This window comes from Orycteropus afer, unplaced genomic scaffold (genome assembly GCF_000298275.1).
Source record: "Orycteropus afer afer isolate SDZICR_OR568_19922 unplaced genomic scaffold, OryAfe1.0 scaffold00003, whole genome shotgun sequence".
Taxonomy (NCBI): domain Eukaryota; kingdom Metazoa; phylum Chordata; class Mammalia; order Tubulidentata; family Orycteropodidae; genus Orycteropus; species Orycteropus afer.
In genome coordinates, this window is record NW_006921590.1 from 4,988,810 (window position 1) to 5,006,508 (window position 17,699).

Here is a 17,699-nt window from a genome sequence, read left to right on the forward strand (position 1 = left end):
GTTAGCAGTCACATGCTGTAGGCACTACAGGGTGGTGGTTATTCACAAGCTTGCTGTCCCTGCGGTTACTGCTTGTGGGCTTCTTCCTTTCTTGAGAGAATGCATTCTACTTGACTTCCATGTTTGTGAATGGTAAACTATTCTTTCCTTTTCTTTCTGGTTCTTTCCCTTTGTTCAGTGGCATAACTTACCATCACCCCTTACCATCTAATACACTACCCACTTAGAAATTAAGGATTGTTGTTGTTGTTGTTATGTGCCGTCGAGTCAAACCCGACTTACAGCGACCCCTCCTTGGGTTTCCGAGGCAGTATCACTACGGAAGTAGGATTGCCCAACCTTCCTTCCTAGGAGTGGCTGGTGGGTTTGAACCGCCAGCAGAATTTAAGGATAGTGATACAAAATTTCTGAGTCTTCTACTTTGGTCATTGTGTCTTCTTTGTCAAACTTTAAGGACAATAAGATACTTCCTCATTTTTGGTTGCTGTGAATTATTTAAAGAGATTTTTCATCTATTTATGTTAAGCATTTTGATTTTATCAATGGGTTAAGTCTATCATAATGAATAACTTCTTTAAATGTGTGGAGAATGGCTCTTTTGAAATCAATCTGGGAAAGATAAGGTTGCATGATAATTTTTTATATTCATCTCTGGATTTTTTTAACACACCATATTGAATATTTAATATGTTTTCTATTTTTTAAAATGGATTATTTTAAACATATAAAATTATTTAAAATGATATATGCTGCTTTGTACCAGACTTAAGAAATAAAACATCTGTGGATAAAGTTGAAGCCCCTGTGTTTCTTTTCCATTTACTCCTACTTCCTACCTTCTCATAGTTTTGAATTTTGAAATTAAGATTGATTGCACAGTTTTCACTTATAATAAGCAAAATGAAAACATTTTTCCCTGTGTATTTAGAAGGTATTTGTGATTTTACATATTTACAATTTTAAAAGATTCAAAGTTGTGTTTGCTGTATATTTATAACTACTTGTAATTAGTGTTTTTATTTTCATTTGGTTTCCAGATGTTTTACAAGTAGATTAGAGATATGTTTATGATGTATTGCTTTTATTTGTATCTTTTTTCCTTAAACAGAGTGCAATAGAATCTCTTTTTGGAGCATCATTAACTGGGATTGCCTATTCATTGTTTGCTGGGCAACCTCTTACAATATTGGGCAGCACAGGTCCAGTTCTAGTATTTGAAAAAATTTTATTTAAATTTTGCAGGTAAGTAATAGCTATGTGCCAGTTGCATGTGTTTGCATATATGCACAATTATATGTATCATTGCTTACTAACTTTAGCTAAAAGTACATCATATATTTGACATCTGGAAAGGAATCTGATCGATGTGTATATATTGAGTACTCTTGGACTACTGTGTGGTCAACCCAACTCTGGACACTCTATCCCAATAACTTGGGAATGAAGAAAATGAGGTGGTCCTTGAGTGTAAAATCAACAAATTTGAATACAGATAAGCAAATTACTTGAAAAGCAATAAAAATTCTTTGTGCTAGCTCATTTCAACCAGCAAGAAGGTGTTAATCCATATTATTTATTGAATAGTGTACATGTTATTCTTATAAAGAAAGCTTAGAACAGGGTTGATCATGAAGGCCCAAGCTACCTTTACCCATCGGGCCCTGTTAACAAAAAGGGAAATTACAGCAGTGAGAGTGAGGTGTGAGCTTCCACTGACAAGATTTTTGCAGTGTGGAGGTTAATACAATTTACTATATAGCTAGTAGATTTTGACTCAGCATGACCAACTAGTCCTTTTATGACATATATGAAGATGACTATTTTAGTGTGAAACAGGTTGATGCTATTAAGCATTTGATTAATATAACTCCTCTTGTTCTGACTCTGTGCTCATTAAACCAACTGATTCTGATACTCATCTGGCATGCTACATAGGCTTATAGAGAGAGCACACAATGGCCTGAAGCATTTGATACTCTGTGAAAGTAATTTCTTACTCAATTTTTTTTTTTTTAATTGCTGTCTGTGCTTAAAAATGGTGGTGGAGGAAGCCGTGGTGGTGATGGTAGTGACAGTCTGGACATGGGTCTGGGTGACATACTGACACAGAGCTTCTGAACCTTGAAAGGAGTCAGGTCCAGTTGTTCTTTCCTATAGACTGACTGATCATTTACTTCTTGTAACTGATTCCTAAAGTAAGGCCTAATGTTTTTGAAATATTTACTGCCTAGTATATTTTTACTACAAGTCTTTTATGTCAGTTTAATGCAGGATTTTGAACTGGATCTTCCCAGTTCAGTCATGACTGATGTAGTGACAGTAGAATGGACCTGGATTTGTGAAATGTAGGTGTCCTGGATTGATAACCAGAATGGGAAAAATTAAGGATTAACACCCTCCTAGCAACCATATCTCTTGACTGGCAGTGTTGGAAACATCAGTGCCTGGCTCAAAGATGGCAGCTGACCTCACAGCTTTGAATGTGGATTCTTATCCACAGTCTTGGCAAGAATCCAATATCTCACATCTGGCTCCTGACAGATCTCCTGGCATCTGCATCTGAATCTCCCATTCCAAGACTTCAACTGTAATTTTTCCCATTCTGGTTTCTGTTCTGGTTAGTAGTCCTCAGTTGAAGCCAGAAAAATACACAGCTTTCTCTAATCATTATTTTATCATTCTTTAATTCATCGTCTTCTTTAAGAATCTTAAATTTTTATGCTGTTCTTATTGTTTGTTAAGAACTTTTAAAGTGTACATGCTATTATGCATTTATATGTTGATCATATTCATATTTTTCTCCTAAACAGAGATTATCACCTTTCCTATCTGTCTTTGCGAACAAGTATTGGTCTGTGGACTTCTTTTTTGTGCATTGTTTTGGTTGCAACAGATGCAAGCAGCCTTGTGTGTTATATTACTCGATTTACAGAGGAGGCTTTTGCAGCTCTCATATGCATCATATTTATCTATGAGGCTTTGGAGAAGATCTTTCATTTAGGAGAAATATATGCATTTAATATGCACAACAACCTAGATGAATTGACCACCTATTCGTAAGTGTTTCTGTTTTGCCCTTATACTTAGTGTTAAAATCTATGTTTGCAGAGATGTTTGAGCCTAAGAAGATAGATTTTTGCCATGTGATGCCCTCTGTCTAGCTAAATCTACCCAACTAGCCAATTTAGGGGATGACTGGCTTGTTTACATGAGATTTTTGCCAGAGCACTGAATGGACATAAACACAGCTGATGAAATTCAGTTATTTTTATTCACTGAAGTAACTTATCAAAGTAGTCTTCTGTTTGAATTGGATTGACAGATTTAAATTTGATTGTTTGGCAACTAACTCACCATCAGGCATTAAATTGGATCTTGTATTCTTTAACCACTTGTATGTATATGTGTGTGTATTTATATATATTCCTCACATTTTATGAATATTAATATTTTTGAAGGTGGTTCAAACCCACCAGCCACTCCTCAGAAGAAAGGCTGGGCAATCTACTTCTGTAGTGATACTGCCTTGGAACCCAAGGAGAGGTCGCTGTGAATCGGAAATGACTCGATGGCAGTGAGTTAGTTAGTAGTTAATATTTTTGAAGTCTGATCTTTGTTTACTGAAAGTGTTTTTTTATTTTTAAATTTTTATTGTGATTTGGGTGAAAGTTTACAGAGCAAATTCATTTCCCATATAGCTGCTCACATACACTTTGTCTTATGACATTGACTGCAATTTCCCGCAATGCAACAGCTCCCCTCCCACATCCTCCCCATAGTTACCTCTTCCCTGTATCCTTCCCTCCCATGCACTCCTCCCCCGCAGGCTGTCTTCCTGTGCATATGCAGCCCTTCTATTCTCCTGTGATTGATCTCTCCAAGGAGTGTATCTACCTAATGTAAATATTTAGCTCATATGCCTGTCTTTTGTTTGGCTGGAAGCCACAGGACTGGGTTCAGTTCCAGACCTGAAGGGCAGCTAGGGGTCATAGTCTCAGGGGTTCCACCAGGTTCTATCAGATCAGCATACCTGGTCCCTTTTTTTTTTTTAATGATTTTGAGTTTTGTATTCCACTTTGTTCTCCCTGTCTATTCAGGATTTCTTGCATAGATCCCCCCACCCCCGAGTGATTGACAGTGGTAGCTGAGCCCCATCTAGTTCTTCTGGTCTCCTAGTCATATAGGCTAAGGAACACATGGTGTACCAGTCACTTGGACTAATTGTTCTTTGTGTTTCTTCATTCTTCTTTGCTCTGGATGAGGAGAGATGCATCGTTACATCTAGATGTCCACTTGCAAGCTTTTAAGATCCCAGTTGCTACTCACCAAAGTAGGATGTGGAGCAGTGTTTTGTGTAGTATGTTATGCCAGTTGAGCTTGATGTCCCCTGCAATTATGGTCCTGAGCCCATAGTCCAACTACTCACTCCTTCTGGATAGTTGGCTGTGGCCAAGAAGTGACTATAACGTTTTCCTTTGTCAGGTCTACTATATACCTGGGAATTCTTACAGAACATACCAATACACTTGTAGAAAAATTGTCTGCCAGCACGATACATGGTCATGGCCACTCTGCCCCCTGCATAGATATACCTAATAGTTCAGCCTGTCCACCCATCCTCCTGTATATCAGTGTTTGCCTTCATTGACAACATAGTACTATTTGTGCAAAAGGGTTCATCTTTGTTGTCTTTACCTCCCATGTACCTCTCTGTGTCTTCCTCTTCCTCAATGCCACCGTGTTGATCACTCACATTTGGTACATTGCCCTTGTTTATTAAAAGTTGTTTTAAGGAAGAATTTCAGTATACTTATATGTGCTACTTTGTGGAGTGTTCTTTGTCATAAGAAAATCATAAAAGGAAAATCTTTAAATTCTAGAATAAAATGTTGTTGTTTGTTGTTAAGTGCCGTTGAGTCAGCCCCGACTCATAGCGACCCCTCCTTGGGTTTCCAAGGCAGTATCGCTACGGAAGTAGATTGCCCTATCTTCCTTCCGAGGAGTGGCTGGTGGGTTTGAACCACCAGCTTTCTGGTTAGCAGTCAAGTGCCTGAGGCACTTCACCATCAGAGCTCCATTTTGAAAAATAATATAGACATAGTTAGAAAATGTTGGCAAATATATTCCATAAAAAGTAAAATACACTATCAAAATTGTACACATCTAGATAGGTGCCTGTATTTACTGTCTATAAGCCATTATGTATGATGTGAACATCTGTTTATTGTGGCACTAGTGTTGCATGTCATTGAGTTGATTCTGACTCCTAGCAACCCTATAGGAAAAAGTAGAATTGTTCCATAGGATTTTCAAGGCTATAATCTTCAGGAAAGAAGACTGCCACTCTTCCTTCCACAGAGCAGCCGGTGGGTTCAGACCACTGACTTTTTGGTTAATAGCTGAGTGCCTAACCATTGGGCCACCAGGGCTCCTTTGATTGTTGACATGGAGAAATATTGTTGTTGTTGTTATGTGCTGTCGAGTTGGCCCCGACTCATAGCGACCCCTCCTTGGGTTTCTGAGGCAGTATCACTACGGAAGTAGATTACCCAACCTTTGGTTACCAAAAAAGAAAAGGTCCAGCTTTTCTCCTTTTACCCACGTAAGCCCTAAATCTGTCTATTCTCCCTCTTTGCTCCAAATTTCTCCTCCTAAGGCATTTGACTGCTAACCAAAAGGCTGACAGTTCAAACCCACCAGCCACTCCTTGGAAGGAAGGTTGGGCAATCTACTTCTATATTGGTATCACCTTGGAAACCTAAGGAGGGCTCACTGTGAGTCGAATCGACTCAGTGGCAGTGAGGTTGGTTTTTTTCTTTGATCTTCTCTTTGCCTTCCTTCTGTACACTAAACTTTGATGGATGAGTAGAAAGGGATATGGAAATTCCTATAAAACATGGACCAATTTGAAAATATTAGTGACGCTTTGATGCCAAAATATGCTATCTTCTTTGCTCTTAAACTAGTTAATTTTTAAAAATCTTACTTTTTTTGTCTTCTTTCTTTCCTTGCCCTTTCTCCTTTGACCTTTATGAAGCATGGCTTTTATAGCTAGTGCTAGACAAAGTACTTCCTTTTGGTTAATTAATAATTACGTGTGAACACCGTTTAGGTAACATTCGTTGAGTATATATAAGTGCTCTTCTAGGAACGTTTTATAATTCATGTCATGATGTTACTTAATTCATATCATGTCCCTTTTTGTGTGTGAACCAATTGGGGGTCTTGAAGCCATGGGTCATACAGCTAGTTAAATGATGATGCTTAGATCGACTCCAAAGTTGATCCTCTTGCCTTTTTTCAAGCAGCTCATAATCTAGTTGGGAATATTCATATGTTTATTTCTTCTTTTCATTTTTCAAATCTGCATTTAGAGGTTCCTTTGCTTGTATGTGTTCTTCTAGCTTTTCTAGGTAGTTGAGATAGTGCTTTTTATGAACAGAACTTTATGATTTTCCTATGACTCTTAGTTCTGTCCTAATGAAACATTGTTATGATTGAGACTTAAAATCAATGAAGAGTGAATGTGAGGAGGTACAGCTTGTCAGTGTGACTTAATAGGAGGCAGAGCATGTGTGTGAGGAGAGCTGGAGCAGCAACTGCTACAGAGGTGAAACGTGTTGGTGTCATCTCACATTTTTAAAGAAATTAGTACCTCACTAACTGATAAAAGGGGCTCTCATGACACAATGGTTAAAGCATTCAGATGCTAACCAAAAGATGGGCAGTTTTAATCCATCAGCCATTCTTGGGGAGAAAGATGAAATACTCTGCTTCTGGAAGTTTTATAGCCTTGGAAACCCTATGAAGCAGTTCTGGTTTGATCTATAAGGTCACTATAAGTCAGAATCTACTTTATGGCAGTGTGTTTTGCTTAAGTGATACAACAGAAATGCTGGTGGCACAGTGATTAAGTGCTTGGCTGCTAACCAAATGGTAGGCAGTTTGAGCCACCAGCCGCTCTTTGGGAGAAAGTGTGGCAGTCTGCTTGTTATCAAAATTATAGCTTGGAAACTCTGGAGCAAATCTCCTTCACCCTACAAGGTCTGATTATGAGTTAAAATTGACTTGACAGCAGTGGGTTTAAGTGATAGATCTAACTGGTTTCATTAAGTAAAATTTTATTGATATTTATATCGTTTATATTTTATTGTATAGTCCTGGTGGTGCGGTGATTAAACACTTGGCTGCCAAGGTCGGTGGTTCAAACCCACCTGCAGCGCCATGGGAAAAAGATGTGATGGTCTGCTTCTGTAAAGATTTACAGCCTTGAAAATCCTATGGACAGATCTACTTTTGTCCTACAGGGTTGCCGTAAGTCAGAATTGACTTTGGCAGTGGGCTTGGTATTAACCCAAATCTGTTCTGTTGTCTCTGTGCTCTCCATGCATTGCAACGGGGAAAAAGTTAAACAGTTATAAACTACCATATTGTATAATTGATTTAATAAAATGTAAACATGAGACCCTTAAAAATTTATCCTGTTCTGATTTCTCAGATGTGTATGTATTGAACCTCCTAACCCTAGCAATGAAACTCTGGAGCTGTGGAAGGCAAAGCATATAGCAGCACATAACATTTCTTGGGGAAACCTCACTGTTTCTGTGAGTATATTACTAAATGAAGGGTTTTGCAAATATATATTAACCTGATTCTTTTCTTTAGCTTTTTCTGATTACACCTGCATCTTCTTTTTGATCCATGGCTATTAATATATTTTCAGAAAATAATATTGTATTTTGCAAATGTGAGTTAACCACTTTTTTTGTCTAAGATGCACTAAAAAAGAGTATGCTGAAAAAAAATATGGTAAGGGAGATAAAGATGGACTATATTTGATTTCTAAGATATAATTAAAAAGATGTGAATATCCTGTTAGCGTTCTAATTTCATTTAGATTGATAAATTCAAAGGAAGTGTTTACTAGGACTATGGTTGCCCATATTGGATTTTATGGTTATATCAGCCCATAGCCAGTTACTGTTTATCAGCTCCTCTGCTCCAAGGACAGCTTGTGTAGCAGACTATGAGTGCTGTGGCCATGCCCTGAATGACTAAGTGATCATTTGTCTGCTTAACACATAGAAACTGGTCTGACTCAAGTGCTAAAGAAAGAGAAAGGGAAAAGGACAAAAATATGTAATGAGCATCTACTATACTAGATACTTATTATTAACCGATCCTTTGGATTTTGTTGGGAAATGTTGTTTTAGTCCTAAAAGATAATCTGTTTTAGATATTTCCCAGGTTGGGAGTTAGAATAAAGATATAAAGTGATGTTAGCAGTATCAGAATTAGAACCTAGACCTCCTTAGTTTCTTTGGTGCTCTTTATAGCATACAAATAGCTGTAGGTCATTCATTTCCCACTAAGATGATGGTTAACCCCTAACTGTATAATTGGACGGATATCATCTGAAATTTCATCCCATTGATGATTTAAGGTTGTACTGTCCATCCAGCACAGTAGCCATTAACAGCTTGTGTTTATTTAAACTTATATTCTTAACATTAATGCAATTAATTAATTGTTAATTAAGATTGCTAAGTCACACTAGCCACATGGAAAGTACTCAATCACTTCAAGTGACTACCGGCTTCAGTGCAGATACATAACATTTCCATCTTTGCAGAAACTTGTATTGGACACTACTGATTTAAAACATTATGTATCAGTAATCAACTTAGAGTCATGCATTACTACTGATTTTATATTTTAAAAAGTAATTTTTGTTATGAAAGAGGTATCTAATAGAGATGTTCAAATGAAAGTGATTAAAAAAAATAATCTCATGATACATGGGTTGTTTATCTTGATATTAAAATTGTAAGTCTTTCAGTATGTTTCCTTGATAGCTGAAAGGGTCATCATGGTTGGGTGGTTTTAGGTTTTTTTTTTTTTTTTGGTGGCTTTTCTATTTATGACCTATGTTCTAAATTTATAGATTTATCAATCTCAGCACATGGAAGTAAAAACAAGGGAATCTTCAGCCATTTCTCATTTTATAAACTTGAATTGTTATTTTGTTGAAATATAAGTAAGAAAAAACGGAATTTTAGTCCCATGTACTTTTGTTAATTTCTGGTTGGCTTTCAGTTATTTTTTTCTCAAAAGTAAAATCAAGTCAGTATTGAATTATAATTGAATTATAGTATACTGTGTGATTGATCTTGTTAATGGAAATACCTTATTAGTCAGTTGCTGCTTATCTCATACTTTAATCCCAGGGTCTTCAATGAAGTCAGAATGCCAGCCAGCATCTGTGGTATTCAGTACATACACAGTAGATGCTCATTGCATATTTTTGTTTTTATCTCTTAGTGTTTGAGTCAGTTTTTATTACTGATTTATATTCTTGTTCAGCATTGACCACAAGCCTGTCTGCTTTTACTTTTAAACCACTTGTTCAGAAGTAAAGAAAATAAAACTGTGGACCAGCAAGAGGACATTTGGGAATTAATATACTCATCATGATTTTTTTCACTAAAGGGAATATGAGGTTGAAAGAAAAGAGTATATGAAGTAGCTTGGTAAAATATTGTATTTGAATGATTTAAGATGCACATTTTTTGTAATGATAATATCTCTGTACTTGTATGTCTTACTTGATGGTGTGCTATAGTTCTATGAGTTGGCAATGTTTTTCTTTCTGAGTAAAACATAGCTTAATGTATTCATTAGATTTTTGAAAACTGATCGGTCCTTTTTTTACCCCCTTCAAGGAATGTAAATCCTTTCATGGTACATTTGTAGGATCAGCTTGTAGTCTTCATGGACCTTATATTCCAGATGTACTCTTTTGGTGTGTCATCTTATTTTTTACAACATTTTTTCTGTCTTCATTCCTCAAGCAATTTAAGACCAAGCGTTATTTTCCTACCAAGGTAATTGGGATATAATTTTGAAGTTCTGGTTAATTTCATAGTTTTAGTTTTTATTTCCTTAGTTTATTTTAAAGCACTAATGATTTTTAAGGTTAATACTTCTCTTAGTTGTCTAGTGGTTCTGTAAAAGAAATACAAGTAGGTAATTTTAACGAAAACATTTATTTATTCACCTGTCTCCTACCTTCTAGGAGGCTAGAAGTCCAGATGCAGGGTACAGAGTCTGAGGCCAGCCTTCCTCTGTAGCCTCTGGAGGAAGATTCTTGCCCTCTTCTGAGCTTTTGCTCCTGAGCGGTCTTCATGTGGCTTGGCGTCTCTCTTCCCCCTTCTCTGCTTCTGTGGCTTGCTTATTTAATCTCTCTGATATCTCAAAAGAGAGTGACTTAAAACACACACTATACTAATCTGTGTTGTTAACATGAAAAAGATAACTCATTCCCAAATAGGATTATAACTACAGACATAGTTGTTAGGATAACACATAATATTGGGGGACATAATTTAACCTTAAAATCCTACCCCTTGTACCCCCCAAATTCATGTTTTTGCCTTCATCCTGTTACATCATCCCCAAAGTCTTAAATCAACTCCAAGGTATTCATCTTCTGAGTATCTATGTATGAGTGAAATGTTAGGCATATTCCATCTAGGTGTGAAATTGCACTTCATCTTTGAACCTGTGAAATTTTAAATATAAGTAACCTATTGTCAAAGTATAGTAGTAGAGCAGGCATAAGCAGGCATATGGGAGAAATTGGAGGGAAAGAAGGGATAATAGGCACCAACCAAGTCCAAAACTCAGCAGAACAATTTACATTAACTGTCAAGACTTGAAAATAATCATCTGTTCTTGGGACCATCTGGGCCACGGCTCTGCCCTCTAGATTCTGAGTGTTGGCCATACCCTGTAGATTCTAGGTGGTGACCCCTTGGCCCTGCACTACAGTTCTACCTTCCAGGCCCTTTGGGCTGGCGACTCTGCTCCTTTGGTTTAGGGCAGCCCCATTCTGCTAGTCTATCCACCTCGGTATGCCCCATTCTTCTGCCCCTTGGGCACAGCTGCCCTGCCCCCTCAGCTTTGGATAGTGACTCCATCCCTCTGGGACCCCTGAATGGCCGCTCCATACTCCAGAACTGAGTTGGTAAAGATCTGACTTTGAAACCTAGGAAGTTGTGGCTCAACCCTTCAAGACTGTGGAAGCTCTGCTTTCCATGCTCCTTCCAACAATTCTGCTCATCTCTGAGCTGCTCCGGGAGCTCTGGTAGCATAGTGGCTAAGACACTTGCCTGCTAACCAGACGGCTGGCGGTTCAAACCCACCAGCCACTCCTCGGAAGGAAGGTTGGGCAATCCTACTTCCGTAGCGACACTGCCTCGGAAACCCAAGGAGGGGTCGTTATGAGTCGGGTTTGACTCGACGGCACATAACAACAACAACAACAACTGAGCTGCTCCAGGGATGGTTCTTTTCTGTTCTTGGAGGACAACATATGTAGCTCTTTTGACCTGTCTCCTACCTGTAGAATTCCAAGAGGCAGACAGAGTTCTCTCCTTTAGGTTTTTCTCTGTCCCCTTTAGTCAAAGCAGATGGGTTTTCTGCTTTGGTAGTTGGTTAGATCCATCTGTCACAGGCGTAATTTCTTTTAACGGAAGATTATGTAGCAACATCCAGACACATTCTGGGACATGTGTCCTCAGATGGTACAACAGAATTTTCCATACCTTTTAAGTTTCATTTTCATTTTACCTTGTTTATTTTTAAGTTTTTCTCTTTTCTCTCATATTTTACTATAAGCTTCAAGGAGAAACCGCACAGCCCCTTTAAGATCTTGCTTGAAATCTCCTCGGTGAGATACCTAAATTCATCACTTACAAGTTCTACCTTCTACTAAACATTTGAACATAATTCAGGCAAGTTCTTTGTCACTACATAAAAAGCAGCACCTTTACTCTATTGTCCAGTTATATGTTCCTCATTTTCTTTTAAGCCTCACCCAAAGCACACGTAATATCCACATTTCTAGGAACATTCTGTTGCTGGTGTCATATGCATTCTCTGAAACAGTAGGGAATTTCTTTATAGCTCTCCTCACTTCCTTCTGAGCCTTTGCCAGAATTGCCTTTGATGTCCATAATTTTACCAGTAGCCTCTTCAAGGTAATATAGGCTTTTACTATAAGGTACCTTAAACACCTTCCAGCCTCTACCTATTACCTAATTCTAAAGCAACTTCCACATTGTAGGTATTTATTAAAACAGCATCCCTACTTCTTGGTACCAAATTCTGTTTTAGTTATCTAGTGCTGCTGTAACAGAAATACCACAAGTGGGTGGCCTTAATAAACAGAAACTTATTTTTTTCACAGTTTAGGACATTATAAATCTGAATTCAGGCTGCCAGTTCTAAAGGAAGACTTTATCTTTTGGCTCTGGAGGAAAGTTTCTTGTCTCTTCTGAGCTTCTGCTCCTGGGCGATCTTCTCTTAGCTCAGCATCTCTCTTCCCCATCTCTGCTTATCTTTGTTGCTTGTTTTATTTCTTTTGTATCTCAGAAGAAAATGAATTTAAACACATGATACAGTAATACTGTCTCATTAACATAACAAAGACAAACCATTCCCAAATGAGATTATAACCACAGGCCTAGAGGTTAGGATTTATAATGCGTATTTTCGGGGACACAATTCAGTCCATAACAATATTTTATGCCAAATTGTAATAAAGAATTATTCGCAGTGAAGGATGTATAATATATATCTGAGTCACAGTAGGAGAGATGGTAGTTTAGTTGTGAAATGTGTTTATCTCTTAAGAAAGAGATAAATATATTTCACTGATATACTTTCACTAAAGAACCCATTCATACTTTCTGGTGGCATATTTTATTTGTGAAAGATGTAGATTCTTTAGAAAAGACATATAGTATTTCTGTTTATATTAACGTAGTCCTTTTAACATAGGTGCGATCGACAATCAGTGACTTTGCTGTATTTCTCACAATAGTGATAATGGTTGCAATTGACTACCTTGTAGGAGTTCCATCTCCTAAACTTCATGTTCCTGAAAAGTTTGAGGTAAGGTTTGAAACACTTGACTGTTTGTTATTTGAGAATAACAAATTACTTTAAAGTGAGACACTGCCTCCTAAGTAGTTACATTTTAAAAATACATATATCATCTCTTTGAAGAACTGATGCTTTGAAAGGAAATACTATACATTTATATTTCTTACATATATGAAAGTGACATGTTGAAAAGAAACAAATAAATCTTTTTAGGAAATAAGGTCTCAAAGTTAGTTAATTCACCAAGGAAAGTGAATGAAAATAACCCTGGCAGAGCCATTTCAAAAATGTGGCCCTACTTACAGTGCTGGCATTCTTGATGCATTCCAGGGAAAAGAAAACACCTTTTAATCCTTTTTAAAGAAGTAAGTCAAACTTGACTTTGTAAGAGGGCAAGAAATCCTATTTAAGTTTCTGGAAGGGTAGTGTGTCTGACAGTAATTGGAAAACTCTGTGTAACATTTTCTAGTGGAATCATGAGAAAAACAAATGTGTTCTTCCACAAGAAAAATAATATTTCATCCAAACATCTACTTGAGTTCTTTGCTTTTAGTCATAGACTACAGTTCTCTAGGACACAGTCATCATATGCATATTGTAGCATCCAATGACTATTTTCTCTTCTAAATGGAAGATGGTAGCTTTTGAATAGTTCCTATCCTAGAATTGTCTTATAGTGAAGTAACTATATAGTTTTATATTTATGTATATACACACACACACAGACACACACACACCCCTTCCCTTATGACTTAGCTCACTTTGTTTGCTTACCTTCCACACTGTTTATCATTATGTTGGTGAAAGGGAAATTTCATTTTGAGTTGTGTCACTGCTTAGAAGTAAATTATATAATTTTTTTAGAAGCAGAGGGTTTGAAGGAAAGCAGAAATAAAGAATATGATGAAGAAAAGTTTAGTCTCTTTTGTCTTTTCCAAAATAAAACAATATCAAAAAATAATACTATTTTTAAAAGCAGTAGTTTCCAAAGTAGGATGCATAGATAGAATACAATCCAACAAAAATATTTACTATGTGAACTTTATTAATATGCGGTAGTAATATAAAATGTGAGTGAATATAGAGGCATGGGTGTGTCATTAGTCTCAGGATTTTTATAGCAGTTTAGTTTAAGTACTGATCTAGTAGGTACATTGATTTCATTATATATACAGTATGTGAAAGCATACTGAAAGCACCCTACATCACTTACCTATTTCTGCATAACAAACCTCCTGAAAGTGTAATGCCTTTAAACAGTAACCCTTTACTTGTTGATAATGCTGTGGCAGTTAGGACTGAGCTTAGCTGGGTAGTAGTCTAGTCTGAGGTCTCATTTGGCCCCATGAGGGCAACATGTCCCCATTGACATGTCTGGAACAAAAGCAGAAATTACAGCAGAAGCTGCAGAGTTTCTTCAGATTGAGGCTTGGAGGTCCCAGTGTCATTTTGATCTCATTCTGAAGGCTAGGTAGCCATAGGGTCATCCTAGATTCAAGGAGAGGGTAAATAGATTCTACCTCTGGATGGATGAGAACAGTGGCTATGTCATATTCAAACAGTCATGCTTCTAAGGATTGGTAAATTACTGTGGCTATTTGCAAGCAATTCATTGTGCAACCCATGATGTAATCCATTTCTGATACCTTGGCATTTCTTAGAATACACCCAGTCTGTGCTCTGAAAATTTTGTGCAATAGAGGAAGGAATATTTTTCTTAATATTTTTAATTTTTATAACAGCCTACTTATCCAAATAGAGGCTGGATCATAAGCCCATTGGGAGAAAATCCTTGGTGGACCTTATTAATAGCTGCTATTCCAGCGCTGCTTTGTACCATTCTCATTTTTATGGATCAACAGATTACAGCTGTGATCATAAACAGAAAGGAGCACAAATTGAAGGTAATTTTTAAAAATATTTTGGTTCTATCATTGTCACTTCTTCAAGGGTTTGAAGAGTTTTCATAATGACTAGAAATTGAAAGATAGAAGATGAAAATTAGTTTCTTCCCTCTTTGTTAATTGTATAGAATTTTAATCTGAAAGAACAATTTAGACTTATAAACACTCATGTTCATTTCATTTTTCAGAAAGGAGCTGGTTATCACCTTGATTTGCTCATGGTTGGTGTTATGTTGGGAGTTTGCTCTGTCATGGGACTTCCATGGTTTGTGGCTGCAACAGTGTTGTCAATAAGTCATGTCAACAGCTTAAAGGTTGAATCTGAATGTTCTGCTCCAGGGGAACAACCCAAGTTTTTGGGAATTCGTGAACAGAGAGTCACAGGACTCGTGATTTTTGTTCTAATGGGCCTCTCTGTGTTCATGACTTCAGTACTAAAGGTAAAATGTCTTTGTTATACTGCTTTAAACTCTTTTTTATCATAAAGTATATACTTCATCAAATGAAGGTGAAACTTTAAAATAAACAAAACTCTAAAATTAGTTTCTATTCCTAGGATTTATTTAATAATATTTTGATATGATTTTTAGTATGTTGGGTGTATTTATTTAAAGCATAATGTAATAGAGTGGTATTAAAGACTTTATATAGTTTTGTTGTTCGTTGCCATTGAGTTGGTTCCAACTCAACAGCAATCCTACATACAACAGAACAAAACGCTGCCCAGTCCTGCGTCATCCTCATAATCTTGCTATGTTTGAGCCCATCATTGCAGCCACTGTGTCAGTCCATCTTCTTGAAGTGCTTCCTCTTTTTCGCTGACCCTCACTTTCCCGAGTATGATGTCCTTCTTTGGGGATTGGTCTGTTTTAATAACATGTCCAAAGTGTTTGTGGTAGTTAAGGTTATGGTCAATTTGGCTGGGCCAGATTTTGGGCAGCTGGTTATAATTATTCCCCATGATGAGCTCCATGTTGGAATCTGCTATGGGCAGCTTAGTAGCTGCTTTAGGGATGTGGTTTGCTTCCAGTACACAAGGAGAAGCTTTGGGAACAGTCTATAGCTTTTTTGGCATGCTTGGACCCTGCATGTAGCCAAGTATTCATTTCAGTGGCCTGCCATGTTGTCTGCCAATCTTGGGACTGTCTCTGGACTTGAACTAGTGGCCTGCCATGTTTGGTGATCTTGGGACTGTGCCTTTTCACTTGTTGACCTTGGGTTTGTTAGCTTCAGTAGCCAGTAGCTGCCTGAGTTAAAAGCCTCTCGCTTCAGTGTGCTGGGAACAGGAGGCAGAGCTGAAGCCCAAGGTCAAGGGTCTTTCCACCCAGACCTTAGATCTTGGTACTTTGAACTCAGACTTCTAGCATCCTAAACTATAAGAGAATAAATCTCTGTTTGTTAAAGCCACCCATTTGTGGTATCTTCTGTTGGAGCAGCACAAAGTAACCAGTAGAGTATGTGAGATGAAGTCTGGCTATCCTTGCTTCTAAGGCTGTACTTCTTCCAAGACAGATTTGTTTCTTCTACTGGCTGTCCATGGTGTATTCAGTATTTGCTAACACCATAGTCAAAGGCATCAGTTCTTCTTCGGTCTTCCTTACTCGTTGTCCAGCTTTTGCATACATAGTAGACAATTGAAAACACCATGGCTTGGGTCAGGTGTACCTCTGTTCTCAAAGTGTCATTTATGGTTTTTGACAATTTACACAGGTCTTTTGCAGTAGATTTGCCCAAGGTAATACATTATTTGATTTTTTGACTGCTGCTTTCATGGGCATTGAAATCCTTGACAGCTTTAATCTTTTCTGTTTTTATCATGATGTTGATCTAGTTAAGGATTTTTGCATTCTTTATCTTAAGGTATACTCCGTACTGAGGGCTATAGTCTTTGATCTTTAGTAACTGCTTCAAGTCCCCTTCACTTTCAGTAAGCAAGGTTGTGTCATCTGCATATTGCAGTTGTTAATGAGTCTTCCTACAAACCTGATTCTGCATTCCTCTTCATATAGTTCAGCTTCTCAGATTGTTTGCACACCATACACACTGAATAGATAGGTGAAAGGCTACAACCCTGACTCATACCTCTCCTAATTTTAAACCATGAAGTATCCCCTTGTTCTTTTTGAACCACTGTCTCTTGGTCTGTGTACAGGTTCCATATGAGCACAATTAAGTATTCTGGCATTCCCATTCCTCACAACGTAATCTATCATTTGTTATGATCCACCTAGTCAAATGCCTTTGCTTTGTCAAGAAAACATAAATAAACATATTTCTTGTATTCCCTGCTTTCAGCTAAGATCCATCTGACATCAGCAGTCATATCCTTCCTTCCATCCCCTCTTCTGAATCCAGCTTGCATTTCTGGCAGTTCCCTGTTGATTTACTCTTGCTACCATGTTAGAATTATTTTCAGCAAATTTTTACTTGCATGTGATATGAATGATAATGTTGTATAATTTCCACTTTTTTTCAGGTTACCTTTCATCGGAATGGGCACAAATAGGTCGTTTTTGGTCAGTTGGCCAGAAAGCTCTTTTTGAAATTTCTTGACATAGATAAGTGCATGTTTCCACTGTTGCATCCTATTGTGGAAACATTTCAACTGGTATTTCATCAATTCCTGGAGCCATGTTTTTGTCCAGTGCAGTCAGTGCAGCTTAGACTTCTTCCTTTAGTATCATTAGTTTTAGTTCATATGCTACCTCCTGAAATGGTTGAACATTTATGAATTATTTTTGGTACAATTATTCTGTGTATTCCTCTGTCTTCTTTTGATCCTTCCTGCATCATTCAATATCTTGACCATAGAATCCTTAAATATTGCAATTTGTAGCTTGAATTTTT

General features: G+C 37.3%; 1 protein-coding gene across 1 annotated transcript in view; it reads left to right on the forward strand.

Annotated features, from left to right (window-relative positions):
* SLC4A7 (solute carrier family 4 member 7) overlaps positions 1-17,699 on the forward strand; it is a 136,389-nt gene that overhangs the window by 102,355 nt on the left and 16,335 nt on the right. The window contains exons 14-20 of the mRNA XM_007936274.2: positions 1,109-1,242; positions 2,811-3,056; positions 7,499-7,604; positions 9,723-9,884; positions 12,844-12,957; positions 14,691-14,852; positions 15,041-15,292. Of these exons, the coding sequence (XP_007934465.1) occupies positions 1,109-1,242; positions 2,811-3,056; positions 7,499-7,604; positions 9,723-9,884; positions 12,844-12,957; positions 14,691-14,852; positions 15,041-15,292 (1,176 nt within the window). The remainder of the gene's footprint in view (positions 1-1,108; positions 1,243-2,810; positions 3,057-7,498; positions 7,605-9,722; positions 9,885-12,843; positions 12,958-14,690; positions 14,853-15,040; positions 15,293-17,699) is intronic.